We start from the raw sequence: 22,218 nt of genomic DNA on the forward strand, positions 1-22,218 counted from the left end.
AATGGGTGGGTTTTTTTTTTTAATTAATAAAAAAAATAATGGTTGAAATGTTTGGATTCAGGAATTTTTTTTTAAAAAAAAACTCGATTTACAAATTTATTTACCAAAAAAATTCCAATTTTTTTGAAAAACTTTCTCGATTATTCAACAAATGTTAGATGGTAATTTAATCGATTTATTTGCTATGTGTATAAATTAATATTAGTATTTAAAAAAAAAACAAAATTTCATATATCTTTACTAATAATTTAAAAATATAGTTAACACTTTTTTGTTACTGAAATAAATAACTTTTTAAAAAATTAAAAAAAGTTGCAGGTAATTAATGGAGGGTTTTGGTGATGGGTGTGAGGGAGAACCATTGATTGATAGGTCAACCAAACATTTTAGTATCATTTAGTTTGAGGAAAACTTAAATTCCGTATCACCAATTGTCTATATTGACTTTTTTTTTGTTGGAACTAAAGGAAGCACACTTACAAGATCAAGATATAATATGTTGCAACATGAATAATTGTCCTTGTAAGATTAGGAGCCAATTGTGTGTTACGGTAAATATTTGATAGCGTTAAATATCTCACAATTATGTTATTTGTAGTCGTATACGTGGATTTAAACAATTTTGTTAAACTAACTTGTAGATAAAATTAGACGCAAGTTCATAATCTTAATCTGATATCAAATATAAAGCTTATTTTTAAAACCAAGATGCAGCAAATTCTTGAGAAGCTTAATTGGATATGTGCTTGTCCTAGCGCTACAGTTGGTGCTGTGGAGAAGGAATATTGTTCTGAGGTAGACAGTGCCCATTTCATGAGCTTACCTAAATAATTTGAAACTTCTGAATTTTGAGGGTAATTTCATTTATTCTACTCTAGAAATCATCTCTTGTATATAACGAGGATCATTTGATATGAACATTCATTGAACGATCGGCTATTTTAAAAAGGTTAAATTGTTGAAGTCTGACAGAACATTGAATGTAAATGCAAACAACGTAACTAGGCTAATCTAAAACTTGCAACATTAGGTGTCTGCCCTTCTATCTGAATTGGCAGCCGCAGAGAAAGGTATAGTCTTCGAAGAAGCAATGGAAGACCGATTATGTGCTTACTCAAGTGTGGTTGCACACTTCCCCATTGCGGTCAAGGAGGTAAAGAACTTGATTTCGCGTTTGGTAAATGTTGTGTTTGTAGTCCAAATGGAGGAATGGTTGGTTTTACTCACTATCAGAGAAAGCAATTTCAGAAGGAAAACTTGATCCGTACCCATTGCATACCACATGGCTCCAAGAACTAAAAATTGTGTAGAATTCAAATTACTGTTTTGTATCTAAAAACACTCGTATACAATTTAATTTGATTTACAAGAATTTTGACCATTCCATAGTTGAACAATTTAGCACCAACGTACTACATGATTATTAAGTTACAATTGACACCTTAGCTTGATCGTTCATTCCATATCAGATGCTCACACTTTCACTATGTTGGTGTGTGGACCTCCTCACCCTCTACAACTTACTGTTGAAACAGCTGTTTGCTTTAGAGTTTGTGGAATTGGTTTTCTCCTCGATCGGTACTAATTTGTTCCGGAAAAGTGGCTCCTTTTTCTTTTGTAAAGTAATTTTCACAGTATTAAATATTCAGTGGCATAAACAAGAATGATTGATGCACTTATAGTCCTTACATCCGTTCCGATTCATTAAAAAAATAGTATTTTTATGTAAAAAAAAATAAAGTTCGAATATGACGCGAATTGACTCGTTTTACATTTGAACTTTATTTAAATAGGTGATATATGAAAATTTGTTTTGTTATCTAAATCTAATGGTATTATAATACTATCTTTTGTTAAGGAAGATCTAAGATTAAATTTTAAAAAAAAATAAGAAAAGTCGTCTGAACAAAATTAAGAGGTGAGTAAACTTTGATTCAAGGTTAAGCTATCATACTTAAGAAGGTGGGTGAAGAAATAATGATGGATTGACCCCTTTAATGTAAAGAATTCCGGACACATGATTAACAATAGTTCTGTTGTTTGAATACTTTATTTTATTAATTAATATAATTTCACATGAATTGGAATTTTCATAATTTTTTCAATAATATTTTAAAATACCTAATAAATATATATAAAATAATAAATATATATTTATTATTATTATTATTATTATTATTAATAATATCATGAGTCCATGACTGGGAGTTGAACCCGTGTGAGGTAAGTACAACCGTTCTTCCAATTGAAATTTATTAAAGTTTGTTCATATATTCATATTTTTTAGTTAGGTGATATTAATTATATTGTTATAATTAAATTTCGAACTCGAGATTTCATATTAAATTTGTATGATTTGGATTTCAACAGAAATGTTATTTTTTCCACAATCGAATATTTTGGTCTGCCTTTTAAAAATAAATGACAAAAATAGACTATAAGGGGCAATTTAAAGAAATGAGCACATTCCAATTATAACTACCCCCGAATAAGTTTGTGTAGGCAGTAGGTTTTGACTAGGAATGATTTTAATATAATTATAAATTAACATCAATTAATTGAAAATAATAGTTTTTTTTTTTGCCATATTCGGGTTAGTGAACGCATATCGTATCCCTATGATTATATTCCATATCGGATGAAAAAGTATATTACGCTGAATTTTTACAAATATTTGATAGAAAACAGATATTTACAAATATATTATAATAAGAGTAGGTCTATTGTGAGACGGTCTCACGAATCTTTATCTGTGAGACGTGTCAACCTTACTGATATTCACAATAAAAAGTAATACTCTTAGCATAAAAAGTAATACTTTTTAATGGATGACCCAAATAGGAGATCCGTCTCACAAAATACGACCCGTGAGACCGTCTCACACAAATTTTTGCCTTATAATAATAATAGTTTTGATATGTTGTCCATTAATCATGTTAATTTTTATGTTTACGAATGAGATAACTGTCATCTAATAAACATATAATTTTGATATATTTCATCGTATTCAATAAATAAATGTGAATGAACACTGTAAATGAATAACAAACAAGAGTAGATCTCTTGTGAGACGGTCTCATGAATTTTTATCTGTGAAACGGGTCAATCCTACCGATATTCACAATAAAAAGTAATATTCTTAACATTAAAAGTAATATTTTTTCATGGATGACCCAAATAAGAGATCTGTCTCACAAAATACAACCCGTGAAAATCATTTCAAACAAATTTTTGTCAATCAAAACAAAATTGTACGAAAAAATCTTTTCGATATATATAAGATAATACAATCCACCTAAAAACATGCGTACATAAATAAAAAAAATAATAAAATACAGAATTTATGCTTGATAAACTCTCCCTCCATTAACCGGCGATGCTATTGATCTCTCCTCCTCTCCATACATACGTATATATATTTTTTTTTATATCAATCGACCTTCAACTCCCTCGATTTCAGGTTTCTGCTACTATCTGTTTTCAAGTTTTCTTTTTTTATTTATTGTGTCATCATTCCCCGTGATTCTTTTCCTGCATTTATTAATGTACTATTATTGCCTGTTGGCATCACATGCAAGGGATGAAGAGCAGGAAAATCTCGAATAAAGTTTGAGTTTTTACGTTATTCTGTTCTGGGTTTTTGGAATCGGTTTTATTTGTTGATGAATTTTGGATTCTAGGATGATTCTGCATTTATTCACACTCTTGGTTGATATCACATGCAACAGATGAAAAGGAGCAAAATCGCAAAGAAAGATTGAATTCAACGTGTCTTCGCATGTTTGTTTTTGGGTTTTTCGTTTTGGGTTTGTTTGTTCATGAAATTTCGAATGTAGCATGGTTCTGGGTTTATTCATCCACGCAACCGATGATGATGAGGAAATTCTCTAAGAATTTTTGAATTCCAACGAGTCTGTTTGCGTGGGTCTAGAAGTCAGGTTTATTTTTTTTGATGAATTTAGGATTCTAGGACGACCAGCTAGGCGTAGTTATGTATGTATCGAGCTTCGAGTTTGTGCTTTGGGGTTGATTTGTATTTACGTGAGTGTTTTGATTGTAGATTGAGGTTTGAGTTCAATGGAGAAGGAGAAGAAGAAATATCCAATTGGAGCAGAGCATTATCTTCTGTTTGAGGAGATTGGGAATGGTGTCAGTGCCTCGGTTCATAGGGCGCTGTGCCATACACTGAATGAGATAGTTGCCATCAAAATTCTGGACTTTGAACGGGCTAATTGTGATCTGGTAATTCATCTCTTTGCCAAACTATGGCTACTATATATGTATATTATTCCTATGGGTGAAGACTCATGAATTTGAAATGTTTATGATACCTGTTTAAGGTGTTTTCCTTTTGATTTTAAATAGTGTTTTGTTTAAAATCGAAGTTCTATTTTTATTTATGCTATGATGCTTTCACCAAGAGCTAATCTGATCAATTTTATCAGTTCTATTAGAGGCAATTTCACTTAGTTGCTTGTAAGACATCACTGAATATGTTCTTATCTGCTTAAACTTATCATTCTAAATGAATGATGATTGATCCTGTATCCTGAAACTTTAGCAAAACAAATTTTCTTATTCAGTTCTGGCATTTACATCCAGAATAATGTTTCACGGGAAGCACAGACAATGGTCCTAGTTGACCACCCCAATGTTCTTAAATCACACTGCTCTTTTGTTATCGATCACACTCTGTGGGTTGTTATGCCTTTCATGGCTGGAGGTTCTTGCCTTCACATATTGAAGGCTGCACATCCAAATGGTTTTGAGGAGGCAGTTATTGCTACCATTTTACGCGAGGTGTTGAAGGGCTTGGAATATCTTCATCAACATGGCCATATTCATCGTGATGTCAAGGTGAGTAGATGTTTGTTTAATTGTCTCAAATACAATCTACTCTTAAATGCCTATTTTTTAGGTGCAGTTGGAAATAAGAACTTTAAATGTCTAAGACTAATCTCTTTAATAGCTTAAACTTTTAACTGCCATTCAATATGAGATCATTGCCATTTATTTACAAAAAGAGTTTCAAAAAAGGTTTAATAAAAAGGATACTTCCAGCGCATGATAAGACATGTTAGAGACAGTGGATCATGTTTTGTATCTCGAGGAACTGGATTAACGTAGTGCTCAGTAGCTTCCATGTTTGCATAGGTGGTTGTTGCATAGGTTCTAGTGAAATGAGAACGCGAGTCATTACTTTTCTGTTTCACTAAGGGTAAGGATATGAAAATATTGATCACGGCTAGCCATTTCTTAGTCTTGTTTTTTTCTCTCCAAGTCATAACATCCCCTTCTGTTAATGATAATAATAATATTGTTCAAGTGCAACATTTAAGGGTTTTGAGGAACAACCTTGTGTTATTAATTCAGTCTGCTACTTCAGTATTAAAATGTATTCTCTGTTTTTTATGGCTAGTATGAGTTTCTTCACAAAAAATGTCAGGGCATGTGTCAACCGGTTTTCAACTCTAGGGATCTCATCATCATCCAAACCAGGTTCCCTTCAAGTTATTCTGAGGTTATACTGAGGAAGGACTTTTCTTCTTTAAAAAGGTGTCATGAAAAACTCTCGTGTGTAATGAGAGGTAGCATTTTCTAGTCCAAAATATCAAAAAGTTAACAGAACATGCAAATAAGAATTCTTTTGAGCTGAGAGCCTGTGTTATCATGAGCATCCCTGATAGATTGGGCACTTGCTTTAGTACCATCACAATAAATTAGCAGCAAGCCATTGACATGGCCATTAGGATAGTGCACAATATCCTGCATCTTTTTATCATGTGAATGTTATGCATTACTTATATGATTGCATTCTCTCAGGCTGGTAATATTCTGATTGATGCTCGCGGTGGTATCAAACTCGGGGATTTTGGTGTTTCTGCCTGCTTGTTTGATTCTGGTGATAGACAACGTATGAGAAATACATTTGTGGGCACTCCTTGCTGGTATGAATAAAATTGATTCGGTGTTCTACACATTTCCTTTTACTAGGACTCTTGGTAATGTATTTTTTTATGTTGGTCCGGTATCTGAATTTTATTTGCACCAGAAAAGATTGACAACACATAAATTGATAGGATAATATATTAATATTTGACAATATGCACATACAGGCAAAACAAAACCTATTCGTTGGAATTTAGAACTTTTAACACCATTCCATTATACTTGTGCAACTGTCAGTGATTGTCAGTGGCAACATCAACTGACAGATAAGCTTGAGTTGATGAAATTTACATTGTGTGAAGGATGTTGCTTGTCATAGAGTTCAATTTGAGCTTGCACTTTCACCATTTGTCATTTTTGTGTCTGTATTATGGGAGTGAATTTTGTACTTGTGTAGGATGGCTCCAGAAGTCATGGAACAATTGCATGGTTATGACTTCAAGTCAGTGAATAAGTTTTGCATTCTACAGTTGCTATAATAACCAAAGTTATGGAATTTTTCTTACTTAAAGGGTAAATGTTTTACAGAGCTGATATTTGGTCTTTTGGCATAACTGCTTTGGAGCTTGCCCATGGTCATGCCCCTTTCTCAAAATACCCTCCAATGAAGGTCTTTATTGATTTAAGAAGGGTTTTCTTTCAACATGAGGAGCCCTTTGGTAAGCAGGTTATCTTCTGATTCAAGAATATTCACAGTATGGTTTGTTTTTATAGGTATTGCTCATGACCTTGCAAAATGCACCCCCAGGTCTGGATTATGAGAGCGACAAAAAATTCTCAAAGGTATATTAGTGAAAATCATATCTGATTAGTTATCAATGAAACATTTTTTTACATGTTTTATGTGTATATTTGCGTTTCCAGTCCTTTAAGCAGATGATTGCTAGTTGTTTGGTTAAAGATCCTTTAAAAAGGCCTTCTGCAAAAAAGTTAATGAGGCATTCTTTTTTCAAGCAAGCAAGATCTAATGACTATATTTCTAGAACTCTTATAGAAGGGTTGCCAACTCTTGGTGATCGTCTTCAAGCATTAAAGGTCTGTTATTTTATAACACCGTGCCAAAATAATACTTCATAGCAGTCATCATCATCATATTTTTCTATGTGATCATATTCTAAATCGGATAAAAAAGTGTGATATGTTTAGAGAAAGGAGGAAGACATGCTCGCACAAAAGAAAATTCCAGATGGGCAGAAAGAAGAAATATCACAGGTTTGATTCCATGTCCTTGCCCCTCGGTAACAATGACATTTTGATGAACCCAATGTCTACAGCTGATTATTTGTTTGATGTTTATAGCAGTTCATGTACCTTTTTTCAAACAACATATTTTCCAATCAAATAGTATTTCCTTCTAGCAATCAGCCTTTTTTGAAATGATGTTTACTTTTGCAGCCCCAATTATTTCTCCTATGTCTTTTTTCAAACATATTTTCCAATCAAATAGGTTACAACTTACAATCAATACCTGACACCTGATATAAGATTTTGTGATAACTTTGATATGCGAGGTTGATTGTAAATCTCCCCATAGTTTTTGCGAAATGGATGCAATTCCTTGACAAGTGTATAGAAGGTTTTTCATTTGAAGAAAATCTGGCCCTTGTGTTAAAAGATATTGTGGGAATTCAACTTTTTTGTACTTGGTGTTTGTTGCAAGTTTTTTTTTAATTTGTTCACAAACATCTGCAGAATGAATATAAGCGTGGGATTAGTGGTTGGAACTTCAACCTTGATGATATGAAGGCACAAGCCTCATTGGTATTCAATATTTTGAATTTTGTTTACTAATGTGATTAAATCGATACAATTAATTGCCTGATGAATACATATACGATATCTCATGCTTTCAGATTCAGGATGATGATGTTATAGTAGAAAAAGATGAAGATATGCAAAGCAAACAACTTCAGCATCAGATGTCTCTGTCTAAGCAAGCTTCACAACTTCAACATCAGTCGTCTTTGTCTAAACAAGTTTCACAACTCCAACACCAGTCATCCTTTTCAAGTGGACATTCTGATGCTGCAGATTCAGTATGTTTATGCCATAATGTGGTTTTGGAAAAAGTTACTCCTGGATATCTTTTTGGCATCAAGGTTCTAAGTTCATAGCTTTTTGCAGGACGATAATGTTCATGCTTCTCTTTCAATAGTTGACTCCAAATCTAACACGTATGTCTTCATAATCATAATCATAATATGATAACAGTTTCCTTTATATCATGTTTATACAGGATAGCATAGCAGCATGAATTATTTTCATACTGCTTATTTGCCTTTTCATTTTCTAATATTCAACTTTTTTGTTTTGTTTTGTAATGTTCAGACATTGGATAGTGCATATGTTTCCTGTTTTATTGTGCCAAGAATATACATAGTCCTGCATATGATGTCTCTCCCATTGTATAAAGCTCACAATATTGCAAATCCATCACTTTATTGAACTGCTCTTATCTAGCGTTTATCTGTTACTGGGCCATTCTTTGTCGTTCTCATAATTCTGATTTTGAAAATGAATATGGTTGCATGTGCTTATGAAAATCATTTTTTTCCCTTCAGAGTCAAATATGAAAAGGCTGATGATGATCTGAACTCCCCGGGTTCAACGACTGAGCAGTTAAAATCAAGTGCATCTCATGAAAATGAAAACCTGTCGGAAAAACTTTTGTCCAATATAAATAGACCTTTATCAGATGCGGCTCCTACAAGTTCTCATATGGGGTACATTTTAATTCGCTTATTCACTTGTCCTGACAACCAGCGATACTGTTCTTTATACATCATGTCATTCATTTGTTCTCTCTATATGCTTCAAGGATTCAGTGCTTTGCTTTTGAAATGGGCAGAGTAATTTATTAATTTTTTTGTTTAGTTAAAATATGTCTAGAGAAATTTTTAATTTCCTCAAACGTAAATTCCTAACATCTGGTTGAAAAAGTTACAATTATTCACATATGTAGATCTAATTACACAAATAGTTTCTTATTGCATGTTTTCAATGTTTCCCTCATTACCTTGACATTTTTTACAATCTGTTATTCTTAGAGGCAAAGCCCAAAACCAATCACAAGTTTTGTCAACTGGTGGAGTTTCCAGTCAGCAAACAACGGATAATGGGCATTCAGAAATTTTATCCAAAGGCTTAAAAACATCAAGTAAGAGGTGCCCTATATTTCAGAACTTCTCATTATGACAGAAATGAGCTTTTCATGTATTTAAAATTATAACATTCTTGCTTGACTGCGGATTTTGAATGCAGCTAGTGTTGATGATCTTGATGAGAAGGCGAAATGTGCAGTGGTTCAGCAAAAAGGACGATTTAAGGTTACATCAGAAAATGTAGATGTGGAAAAGGTTGTTATTCTGGTCCTCTTGTAACTTGTATGTGGTTGTGCTTACATTTGCTTCAGATTAATTAACTTATTCCACAGCTGGTTCCCTCTCCAACACTACAGAAAAGCTACAGTATGCAGGTTGGTTACAAATCTGTGTCAATGAAACAAAAATATTGTCTCTTCCAAGCTATTTACTTGATATTTCTTTAGATCTTTTTACAAAGTGACTAAACAACTTTTTTGACAACTTAAATATGCTAATATTACTTCTCTGATAAAAGGAAATATTCTTTGATGTTGAATAAAATTCTTCAATAACACAGAAATAACTTCTATCACTGTTTAAATCTAAAACATTGAACAGATAAAAAAATTGTTTATAAATTGATGGATAATGTAGGATCGCTTTATTGAAAGTTATAACTGATAGTGATGATATAATTCAAAACTTTTAAACCTTACAACGGACAAGTGCCACGTTAAGATCACTATCTTTGCTGGAGCAATTATTCCAACTTAGCATATTAAAATAAAAAAATTTCGGCAGGTGTTAAAACAGCATATTGAGTTCTTTGCTCGAAAACCTGATGTGTGCAATTAGAGTTTCCACATGACTATATATGTCCTTCCTAATCACATTTCCACTTTTGTCGATTTTTAGGTGATCAATCAACATCCTGCTAGTCCTTCACCATTTCCTTCTGATGCTACACCATCAAGTCCTCTTGGTCATGCCATTTTTCCGATGCTGCACTCTGTTCTACAGACGAATATTTCTCAAAGGGTAATTCATCTGAAAAAGAACATTGTATCGAGGTGTTCTTCTAAAAAAATTTATTTGCGTATTTATGTTTTTCTTGATAGGATTGCATTCTTAATCTTTTGAAGCAAATAGCTGTTGCTGATTCTACGGGTAACCAGTATAATGAATCTGGAAATAACGTAATTTTATATATGTCTATTCTTAATACTTCATTTGACTAGTCCTCTTTGTAGATGGAGGCAGCATGCCAATGAATACAACTGTGACAGATAAATCTTTTCCGGTATGCAAAAGTACAGTGTTTATATGAATTCACCATAACTTTTTAAACTTTAAACATGTCTTTTTCTTTGGGGAAAAAAAACTTGAGTGTGAAAATGGCCCCATTAGTTTCCACTAGCTACTTATGCCCAGATTCCATTAATCGGATTCTGTTTTTACAGTCAGAGGCAGCTCATGACAGGGAAAAAGAATTACTCCGCGAGATATCTGATTTGCAATGGAGGTATTTATAACCACCAAAAACCTCATGTTTGATGATTATGCTTTTTTATATGTCCATTGGATATAGATAATTGACAAGCTTAAGAGATCATATTTGAATTTCTTACAAGAACAAGATTCGCTTGTCTAGGTACAAATAAAGAAAACAAAAAGGGGGAATGTATGAAACAGTACCTAAATTGATTCTTGACTCCACATACTACTCCACATACTAAGACCAGCTATGATTAACCAACTTGACATAAAGAAACTCATTTTCTTTTTGTTCAGGCTCATTTGTGCCCAAGAAGAGCTTCAAAAGTACAAAGCTGAGAATGCACAGGTCAACTTCATGAGTTAAATTTGGATTTGTTTCTTGATACATATAATTCCTTTCGGTTCGGTATGGGTTTGGCTCAAAATACAGATAGTTACTATTTGGAAACCACGTTTAACATATATGCTATTCATTTATTGTGTACAAATACAAGCTATAGCTACGGACATGAGTTCGAAAATGGGCATATTTGTGGGCAGTTTGGTATGCATTGTTTACATCTACTGACAACAGGCCGTATGTTTTGTTTTGATGAGGTGCATCAACTTGGTATATTTTTACATGAAATTTGTTTATGTTCTTTTCAGTGGTAAAGTACAAGTATGAAAAATGTAATCTCTCTAATACATCTCTATTATTAAAGATAACTACAAATAGTTTTAAAACTCATAATTGTTTTGGTATGCATATTATTTTTGTTAAGTTATAAAACATGTTACGTGTTTCTTCTATTTCTTCCTATAATGATAATAAAAAGTTTAATTAGACATTAGTTTCTGAAATTGAACCAGACTGGTACCGCTCTGCTTTAAATTATTATAAGAAATAGCGTGTAGGGTGCCCTTCATTTGATATAATATTAACACACAACAACTCTAGTAGGACAGTCTCATGAGTGAAATTTGTGAGATAGATTTTATATTTGGGTCACTCAATGTTTTATGTCAAAAATATTATTTTTTATTGTAAATATGAGCGATTCACCTCGCGAATAAAGATCTGTGAAATCGTCTCCAAGAGACATACTTATAATAATAATAATAATAATAATAAGAGGACATTAATTTGCTAATGAACCTTATCACAACCTGGTGAAGAAAAAGTGGCCAAGTTGTATTACAAACCCAGATATTCAAATTTCCAAGACACCCATTTAGATCATCCATGTGCAGCACCAACCCAACAGTAAGCAAAGGCTAGCTAAAGATAGATATGATATTCAATTCGTCAACGCATACTGCAATATATGTATATTCATATGGAATTCGAATAGGATGCGTTGATGCAACTTATATATTATGGTACTGAGACCTTTTGTGATGTGCCTGGGCACAGTTTCGGATGCTGTGAAGCTCATAGAATTGTTGGTGAGTGGGAGCGCTTGACTTGGCAATATCAATTACTAGTATTGAAAAAAATTGAGTCAAAACAAACCAATTTCTGTGTTCACCAAATGAGCACGAAGTGGTAGTACATTAAAAATGTCGAGGACTTGTCGTATTAGTTGGCGATCATCTAGAAAACACGCGTTAGGCAAATGGGTATCAGTTGTTGTGTTGGCCAGTAGTGGTTATTGTCACTTAATTAGGCGGTCAAATCCACTATACTTGAATTGAGTTAATTTTGCTCCATCGGGGATTTCATGTTATCTTTAGAGCAAAATTTTAATAAATGCTTGAAATTTAACATTACAGGTGGTGTTTATTGACTCCACATGTGTTGATAAATGTCTACCTTCGGATGTAATCTTAGGAAAATGTCCTAAATTAGTATCTCATTGACTCGAATCGTCTTATTCACACTTATGATAAATCAAGTAATAAATATTTAGCAACTACCAACACTTTCTTGGATGAGATTGTCACACAAGATTTATTCAATGTGATTTATCTGACTAGGTCCGGAGTTTATTCAATACGCACTTAAAATGACTACGTGTTCTCACATCATAAAATAACAACAACAACAATAATAAATATGTATGTTACTCCAATTCTCACGATATCTAACTCTGAATTGGGTTTCAATATTCTGAAACAAGATCATACACCATCTATTATATAAAAAAAATTACATCGAGATAACACGTGGATAAAAATAGAATATTTAAGTCGTTTTTGCATTATTAATCCAACTAGCTAGATTAATTTTAAAAAGAGTAAGTCTCCTATAAGAAGATCTCACATATTTATATCAACGAGATTAGTTGGCTCGTTTCATTTTTACAAGGAAAAGTAACATTTTTTTTACATAAAAAATAATATTTTTCATAAATCAAGTTGGATTGGAAATTTGTCCCACGAAATTGATATGTGGGAATATATTACTTGTAAAAAAAATATGTACCTAGGACGTAGTAAATGAAGCTATACTACTTACTTATTAAGCCAAAGACTATTCGAATTATGTTTAGATGTATAAAATGCTGAACTTTCAAAACTAATGCTCAAATGAAAATTTGTTAACTGTTGAAATATTATTTAAAAAATGTGTTAAATATTTGTGTTGAAAATGTGAATGTTGAATGTTGAAAATTAGGTAAAATTAGGTGTTGAATATTGAAAATTAGTGTGTGATGATGTAGGTAATGATGTATTTTATTTTTGGATTATTTGTAAAAATTTTCTATAAATAGATCTCTCATTTGTGAAGAAAATCACAATTGAGTTGAGAGAAAAATATTATAAAGTGTGTAGTGTGATAATTTTGAGAGTTTGAGATTTTTACTTTTTTACCGTAAATTTTTACTTTTTCACAACACGTTATCAGCACGAAGCTCTAAAAGTCCTCCATATTTTTCCAAGCTCCGAACAGAAGAAAAAGGTAACAAAAGTAATAATATTTATTTTACTGTTATTTATTTATTGTTTATATATGTAATATATAATATAATGTTATTGTTAGAAATAATAAAAATAATTTTTTCAAAAACTTGTTATAAATCCTGGGAGGATGTTAAGACGACATCCCACACTCCCGGTAAGGGATACGACAAGTATAAAAGCCTATAAGGTTTTTTAAACAAAATAACTTATGACACCTAATTATAATAATGTGATATGATATACATAATTATTTAAATATGACTAATATTATATACACCATATTATTACCATAAAATTATACAAATACATACATTTATTTTCTTATACACCAACGGTAATAAACGGTAACAAAACGGCTAGTTTTTGCTCTATAAATACAATCTCACAAATACATTCAATCACTCCAACTTTCTCTTCTTCTCTAAAAATTATTCTTCATCAAATTTTCGAAGAAAAAAAGAAGATGGCTTTCACGAGGTTATTTTTAATTATTTTGGTTATCATACTCACCAGTCTTGTATTTATCGGAGAATATCCTCCTCGTGTGTTTTCTTTATTTTTACGAATACTTGTACTTGTTGTTTATCCATTACTTTGTATTGCAATATTCATTAACTAATAAAATGCATCGTAATTTTTAGTACCACCATGGCAAACTTGGCAAAGCTCGAATTCATCGCTCTTGATATTACTGGGAAAAACTATATGCCATGGACTCTTGATGTAGAAATGCATCTTGAGTCATTGGGTCTAAGCGAGACCATTAAAGAAAATGGTATATCTTCATCACAAGAAAAAGCAAAAGCTATAATATTTTTACGACGACACCTTGATGAAGGTTTAAAATGTGAATATCTCATCGAAAAAGATCCCATGGCTCTGTGGAAAGGATTAAAAGAGAGATTTGAACATATAAGGGAAGTTATACTTCCGACCGCCCGTGATGAATGGAATATGTTAAGATTCCAAGACTTTAAAAAAGTCAGTGATTACAATTCAGCGATGTATAGAATAATCTCGCAGTTAAAATTTTGTGGACATGAGGTTACAGAATCGGAAATGCTTGAAAAAACATTTTCCACGTTTCACGCATCAAATATAACACTACAGCAACAATATAGAGTGCGTGGATTTGCGAGATATTCTGAACTCATCGCCTGTCTTCTTGTGGCGGAAAAGAACAACGAGCTATTAATGAGAAATCATCAGTCCCGACCCACTGGATCAACAGCATTTCCAGAAGTAAATGCTGTAAGCAAAAATGAATTTAAACCTGGAAACCAAAATCAAAGTTACAGACAAGATTTTGGTCGAGGACAAAATCGAGGTCGTGGTCGTGGTCGTGGACGTGGACGTGGACGTGGAAGTGGTCGTGGTCGTGGACGCGGCCGTGGTTTTGAAAATAATCGAGATAGTTATTTCTATAACTCATCTCAAAAGAACGTCCCAAACCACCCACCGAAAAGGCATCAAGAGAATATGAGTGTTAATGAGAATCACTCAAAAAGATTTGAAAGTTCTTGTTTCAGATGTGGTACTCCAGGACATTGGTCCCGTATTTGTCGAGCCCCTGAGCACCTTTGTAAACTTTATAAAGAATCAATAAAGGGGAAAGAAAAGGAGACCAACTTTACTGAACACAGTGAACCTTTGAGTGGTTCAACTCATTTTGATGCTGGAGATTTTCTGATTGATTTCTCAGATAATGATCAATTTGATGGTGGAATAAATATGTAAAATATTTTATTTTTTATGTATTCGTATGATAATGTTTTATAGTGTGTTATATTGTATTGTATTTTATTGTCAATAATTTTATTTCATTGCATATTTTTTTGAAGTTCAAATATGGAAAATGCTACGAACCAAGCTGAAGTTTGCATACCTGATAGTGGTACAACGCACACTATCCTCCGAGATAAAAGATATTTCTTGGAACTAAAACCAACAAAAACAACGGTGAATACAATATCAGGTCCTGTAGACTTGATTAAAGGATGTGGTAAAGCACAATTTTTGTTACCTAATGGTACAAAATTTTTGATCAATGATGCTTTATATTCACCACAATCGAAAAGAAATTTGTTGAGTTTTAATGATATATATTCCCATGGGTATGATACTCAAACAATGAATGAAGGGAATGAGAAATATATGTGTCTTACCACATATAAATCAGGAAAGAAATATGTGATTGAAAAACTACCAATGCTCCCTACTGGATTGCATTATACACATATACGTCCCATTGAATCAAACATGGTAATTGATAATTCTTCAATATTAACCAATTGGCATGATCGATTAGGACATCCTGGTTCAACAATGATGCGAAGAATTATAGAAAATACACATGGTCATCCATTGAAAGACCAGAAGATCTTTCAGAATAATAAGTTTCAATGTAAAGCATGTTCTCTTGGAAAACTTATTATAAGACCATCACCAGCCAAAATCCAAACTGAATCACCAATGTTTCTTGAACGTATTCAGGGTGATATTTGTGGACCAATCCATCCACCATGTGGACCATTCAGATACTTTATGGTATTGATTGATGCCTCCAGCAGATGGTCACATGTATGTTTATTGTCAACTCGAAATGTTGCATTTGCAAGATTACTTGCTCAAATAATAAAATTGAGGAATCAATTTCCCGATTATACAATCAAGAAAATTAGACTTGATAATGCTGGTGAATTTACTTCCCAGACTTTCAATGATTATTGTATGTCTATGGGAATCATTGTTGAGCATCCTGTTGCTCATGTACATACTCAAAATGGATTGGCTGAATCATTGATTAAACGTCTGCAAATGATTGCTAGACCAATGATTATGAAAACAAAGCTCCCTATTTCTATATGGGGACATGCAATTTTACATGCTGCTTCATTAATTCGCATCAGACCAAGTGCATATCATAAATACTCCCCATTGCAGCTTGCATTTGGTAAAGAACCAGACATTTCTCATCTGAGAATTTTTGGATGTATGGTGTATGTGCCTATTGCACCACCTCAACGAAAGAAAATGGGACCTCAAAGAAAGATTGGAATTTATATTGGTTATGATAGTCCATCGATCATTCGATATCTTGAACCACAGACAGGCGACGTGTTCACAGCACGTTTTGCTGATTGTCATTTTAATGAGGAAATCTTCCCAATGTTAGGGGGAGAACAGAAACATACCGAAAAAGAAATTACATGGTATGTATCATCATTGTTACATCTGGATCCAAGAACAAAACAATGTGAAAAAGATGTACAGCAAATTGTGCACTTGCAAAGAATAGCAAATCAAATACCAGATGCATTTGCAGACACAAAAGGGGTAACTAAATCATATATACATGCTGCAAATGCCCCTGCTCGAATTGAAATTCCGAAGAAACAAATTGAAGATAGTCATGATGTCATTAAACGCCTGAAGCGTGGAAGGCCAGTTGGTTCCAAGGATAAAAATCCTCGAAAAAGAAAATTCATAGAGAAACACAATGATCACAAAATAGAGAATGATGTTCCTGAAGAAACACATAATGATCACAAAATAGAGAATGATGTTCCTGAAGAAACACATGATGATGAAAATGTTTTGTCAGAACCACAAACTGACGAGAATCATGAAATCTCTATCAATTATATTAATACTGGAAAAATATGGAACCGAAAAGATATAGAAGAAATTGATGATATATTTTCTTATAATGTGGCAATCGACATCATAAATGATAATGAAGATCATGAACCAAAATCTTTTGGTGAATGTAAAAATCGGCAGGATTGGATAAAATGGAAAGATGCCATCCAGGTTGAATTGGATTCGCTAAATAAACGTAATGTTTTTGGACCTATAGTCCTTACACCTGAAGGTGTAAAACCTGTTGGATACAAATGGGTTTTTATTCGAAAGCGAAATGAGAAAAATGAAATAGTAAGATATAAAGCTCGACTTGTTGCACAAGGTTTTTCTCAAAGGCCTGGAATTGATTATGAAGAAACGTATTCTCCTGTGATGGATGCAATTACGTTTCGGTATTTGATTAGCTTGGCAGTATCTGAAAATTTAGAAATGCGTCTTATGGATGTTGTTACAGCCTACTTATATGGATCACTTGATAGTAATATATATATGAAAATCCCTGAAGGATTTAAGATGCCTGAAGCACAAAGTTCAAAACCCAGAGAATGTTATTCTGTGAAATTACTAAGATCATTATATGGGTTGAAGCAATCCGGCAGAATGTGGTATAATAGGCTAAGTGATCACTTGATGAAAAAGGGATATGTAAATAATTCAATATGCCCTTGTGTTTTCATTAAGAAAACAACATCCGGATGCGTAATTATTGCTGTATATGTTGATGATTTAAACATCATTGGAACAAATAAGGAAATTCAAGAAGTTGTGTCATACTTGAAAGAAGAATTTGAAATGAAGGATCTTGGAAAAACCAAGTATTGTCTGGGTTTACAAATTGAACAAAAAGAATGTGGAATATTTGTTCACCAGACAAATTATACAGAAAAGATCCTTAAACGTTTTAATATGGACAAATCAAATCCTTTAAGTACTCCAATGGTTGTTAGATCATTAAACATAGAAAAGGATCCATTCCGTCCATGTGAAGATGATGAAGATATTCTTGGTCCAGAAGTACCATATCTAAGTGCTATCGGTGCCCTTATGTATCTTACAAATTGTACAAGGCCTGATATATCTTTTGCCGTAAATTTATTGGCAAGATTTAGCACATATCCAACAAAGAGACATTGGAACGGAATTAAACATATATTCCGTTATCTACGAGGAACGACAGACTTGGGACTTTTGTATTCAAAAGATGCTAATCCAAGTATAATTGGTTATGCCGATGCTGGATACTTATCTGATCCACACAAAGCACGTTCTCAAACTGGATATGTATTTACTCGTGGAGGCACTGCAATTTCTTGGCGTTCACAGAAACAAACACTTGTAACAACTTCATCAAATCATGCCGAGATTATTGCACTACATGAAGCAAGCCGTGAATGTGTGTGGTTAAAATCAATGACTCAACATATCCAAATCTCATGCGGATTATCATTCGACGAGAAGCCTGTGATACTATATGAAGATAATGCTGCATGTGTTGCTCAAATGAAAGAAGGATACATAAAAAGCGACAGAACTAAACATATTCCTCCTAAGTTCTTCGCATTCACCAAGGAGCTTGAGAAGAATAAATGTATTGATGTTCGTCACATTCAATCAAGTGAAAACTCATCAGATCTCTTCACAAAGGCACTTCCTACGACAATATTCAGAAAGCACATATATAATATTGGGATGCGCAATCTACGAAATTTGTGAAGAATTGTTCGTGTCAACATGAGGGGGAGTTTACGTGACTGCACTCTTTTTCCCTTACTATGGTTTTTATCCCAATGGGTTTTTCCTAGTAAGGTTTTTAACGAGGCAGTATAAAAACACGTAATGTATACAATCATTATGATCATCATCACAAGGGGGAGTGTTGAAATATTATTTAAAAAATGTGTTAAATATTTGTGTTGAAAATGTGAATGTTGAATGTTGAAAATTAGGTAAAATTAGGTGTTGAATATTGAAAATTAGTGTGTGATGATGTAGGTAATGATGTATTTTATTTTTGGATTATTTTTAAAAATTTTCTATAAATAGATCTCTCATTTGTGAAGAAAATCACAATTGAGTTGAGAGAAAAATATTATAAAGTGTGTAGTGTGATAATTTTGAGAGTTTGAGATTTTTACTTTTTTACCGTAAATTTTTACTTTTTCACAACATTAACTACCGTTTTTACAATAATAGATAGATCATATAGCATGGCGCTGTGCATATGCATATAGGTGGTAGACTGCTAGTATATTAATAACATTCTTTTGCAAGAAACTAATAACCTATACAACATTTAAATATCCCCATTAATTAAGATTTTTAATTAATTAATTAACCAACAAACTGTCAGCAAAGTGGGAAGGGGGACCGGTCAAAAGAAAAAAAAACGTGGGCTGCTTTTGTTTAATGAAACGTTTGAGGAAATATGAATACGCGTTTTTTAACGCGTATTCACACGGTCAAGGGGCTCTATAAATAGAGCTCCCCTTCATTCTGAAATCATCTCTTTTTCGAGTTTTCTCTCATCTTATAATATTCTATAATATTTGTGAGGTGTTTGATCTCCTGTATTAAGAGAGTGTGTGTTCTCTTTAGAAACACAGTGAGTGAGTTGTACACCACAAAATATTATAGTGGAAATTCTTTTCATCTTGTCCGTGGTTTTTACCCTAATAATTTTTAGGGGTTTTCCACGTAAATCTCGGTGTTCAGTTTATTCTTTATTTTCGGGTTTATTATCTCAAATTACCGCAAGTTGGACCAACAAGTGGTATCAGAGCCTTGGTTTAAAATTTCTTAAAAATTCTGAGTATGCTCTGTGGTTACAGCCTAGACTGATCTTCCACATCAGAAAAGATTTTTTGAGATTTTTTATTTAAGGCGGTATTATTTTGTCCAGTCTACTAAATTGCTGTAGACATAATGTCGGGCAGGTACGAGATAGCAAAGTTCAACGGAAGCAATTTTATGCTGTGGAAAATAAAGATACAAGCAGTTTTAAGAAAGGAGAATTGCTTGACGGCTATTGGAGATAGACCGGTGGAGATTACGGATGATGGAAAGTGGGAGAAATGTCGACAAAGAATTAATCAGGAGGGACCACATGCTGCCTTTTTTTTGAAGAGAAAATAAAAAAACGTGGGAGAAGGAAATTTCGATGAATTTTCAGAAGACGCGTTTTATACGCGCCTTCACACTTACAGAGGCTCTATAAATAGAGCTCACCCCTTCATTCTGAAATCATCCCTTCTTCGAGTTTTCTCTCATCTTATAATATTCTATAATATTTGTGAGGTGTTTGTTCTCCTGTATTAAGAGAGTGTGTGTTCTCTTTGGAAACACAGTGAGTGAGTTGTACACCACAAAATATTATAGTGGAAATTCTTTTCATCTTGCCCGTGGTTTTTACCCTAATAATTTTTTAGGGGTTTTCCACGTAAATCTCGGTGTCCAGTTTATCATTTATTTTCGGGTTTTATTATCTCAAATTCCGCAAGTGAGACCAACAAGTGCACTTGGCTATAGCAGACGAAGTATTGTCAAGTATCTCTAAGATAAAAACAGCAAAATTTATTTGAGATACTCTGACAAAGATGTACGAGGTCAAGTCGCTACACAACATGATTTTCCTAAAAAGAAGGCTTTATACTTTTCGGATGGCGGAATCCTCATCGATGACCGACCATATCAACACACTAAATACTCTATTTGCCCAACTCACTTCCATGAGGCATAAAATAGGGGAAAATAAACGTGCGGAGCTTCTACTTCAAAGTCTACCAGATTCATATGATCAACTTATCATCAACATTACCAACAATATTCTTATGGGCTTCATAAGATTCGATGATGTTTCAACTGCGGTTCTCGGTGAAGAAATCCGGCGCAATAATAAGGAATATAGGTTGGTAACATCGAAGCAGGCGGAGGCTTTACCGATGATAAGAGGAAGATTTATGGACCGTGACTCCAGTGGGAGCCAAAGACGAGGTAGATCAAAGTCGAGAAATAAGAAGAAAAATATTTACTGCTTCAAATGTGGCGGGAAAGGGCACTTCAAAAAAGAGTGTACGAGTATCGACAAGAGTTCTCAAGGAAATGTGGCCAGCTTCAGGCAGTGACGAAATATTATTCAGCGAAGCAACAACAGTTGCAGAAGGCAGACACAAATTTTGTGACACATGGATTATGGATTCAGGAGCGACGTGGCACATGACGTCTCGGAGAGAATGGTTTGGTCATTATAAACCAGTCTCTGGAGGATCTGTATTCATGGGAAATGATCATGCCTTGGAAATCGTTGGGGTCGGTACTATCAAAATAAAAATGTTTGATGGCACCATTCGCACCATACAGGAGGTACGACATGTGAAAGGACTGACGAAAAATCTTTTGTCCTTGGGGCAATTGGATGACATCGGGTGCAAAACTCGTATCGAGAACGTGATCATGAAAATTGTGAAAGGCGCGCTTGTGGTTATGAAGGCGGAAAATGTTGCTGCAAATCTGTATGTACTTTTGGGAGAAACACACAAAGAGGCGGAACTAGCTGTTGCATCAAATGGTTTAGGAGAAGAATTAACAGTGTTATGGCATAGAAAGCTCGGGCATATGTCAGAACGGGGGTTGAAAATTCTCTCAGAACGGAAGCTGCTGCCGGGACTTACAAAAGTGTCATTACCCTTTTGTGAGCATTGTGTTACCAGTAAACAACACAGATTAAAGTTTGACACTTCTACTGCCAGGAGCAAAAACATATTGGAGCTGATTCATTTGGATGTTTGGCAAGCACCGGTTGTATCCCTAGGAGGAGCGAGATGCTTTGTCTCGTTCATTGATGATTTCTCTAGGAGATGTTGAGTGTATCCAATCAAGAAGAAATCAGATGTTTTCCAGGTCTTCAAAGATTTCAAAGCGCGAGTTGAACTTGATTCAGAAAAGAAAATCAAGTGTTTGAGGACTGACAATGGAGGAGAATATACCAGTGATGAATTTGATGCATATTGTCAACATGAGGGCATCAAAAGACAGTTCACAACCGCTTACACACCTCAACAAAATGGAGTGGCGGAGAGGATGAACATGATCTTGTTGGACAAAACAAGAGCTATGTTGAGGACTGCAGGTCTAGAAAAGTCATTTTGGGCAGAAACAGTCA

At 33.6% G+C, this 22,218-nt stretch overlaps 1 protein-coding gene across 9 annotated transcripts; it reads left to right on the forward strand.

Annotated features, from left to right (window-relative positions):
* The first annotated feature begins 3,319 nt into the window (after positions 1 to 3,319).
* LOC140978335 (uncharacterized) lies at positions 3,320 to 11,144 on the forward strand. 9 transcript variants are annotated; one of them, XM_073443278.1, is made up of 21 exons: positions 3,320 to 3,460; positions 4,061 to 4,242; positions 4,603 to 4,857; positions 5,824 to 5,948; positions 6,347 to 6,391; positions 6,478 to 6,559; positions 6,664 to 6,732; positions 6,814 to 6,984; positions 7,096 to 7,161; positions 7,642 to 7,710; positions 7,803 to 7,985; positions 8,074 to 8,123; positions 8,511 to 8,672; positions 8,997 to 9,106; positions 9,211 to 9,305; positions 9,383 to 9,424; positions 9,948 to 10,070; positions 10,151 to 10,199; positions 10,283 to 10,332; positions 10,493 to 10,554; positions 10,824 to 11,144. In XM_073443278.1, exons 2-21 carry the CDS (start codon positions 4,078 to 4,080, stop codon positions 10,891 to 10,893), a joined length of 2,043 nt encoding a protein of 680 aa, XP_073299379.1. In that variant the 5' UTR covers positions 3,320 to 3,460; positions 4,061 to 4,077; the 3' UTR covers positions 10,894 to 11,144. The 9 variants fall into 9 exon arrangements, 8 of the variants coding, with proteins under 8 accessions (XP_073299379.1, XP_073299381.1, XP_073299377.1 ...); XM_073443280.1 differs by lacking the exon at positions 3,320 to 3,460 and adding an exon at positions 3,494 to 3,607; XM_073443276.1 differs by lacking the exon at positions 3,320 to 3,460 and adding an exon at positions 3,614 to 3,938.
* The last annotated feature ends 11,074 nt before the right edge of the window (positions 11,145 to 22,218 follow it).

Source organism: Primulina huaijiensis, chromosome 6 (genome assembly GCF_012295235.1).
Source record: "Primulina huaijiensis isolate GDHJ02 chromosome 6, ASM1229523v2, whole genome shotgun sequence".
In the NCBI taxonomy this organism is placed as follows: domain Eukaryota; kingdom Viridiplantae; phylum Streptophyta; class Magnoliopsida; order Lamiales; family Gesneriaceae; genus Primulina; species Primulina huaijiensis.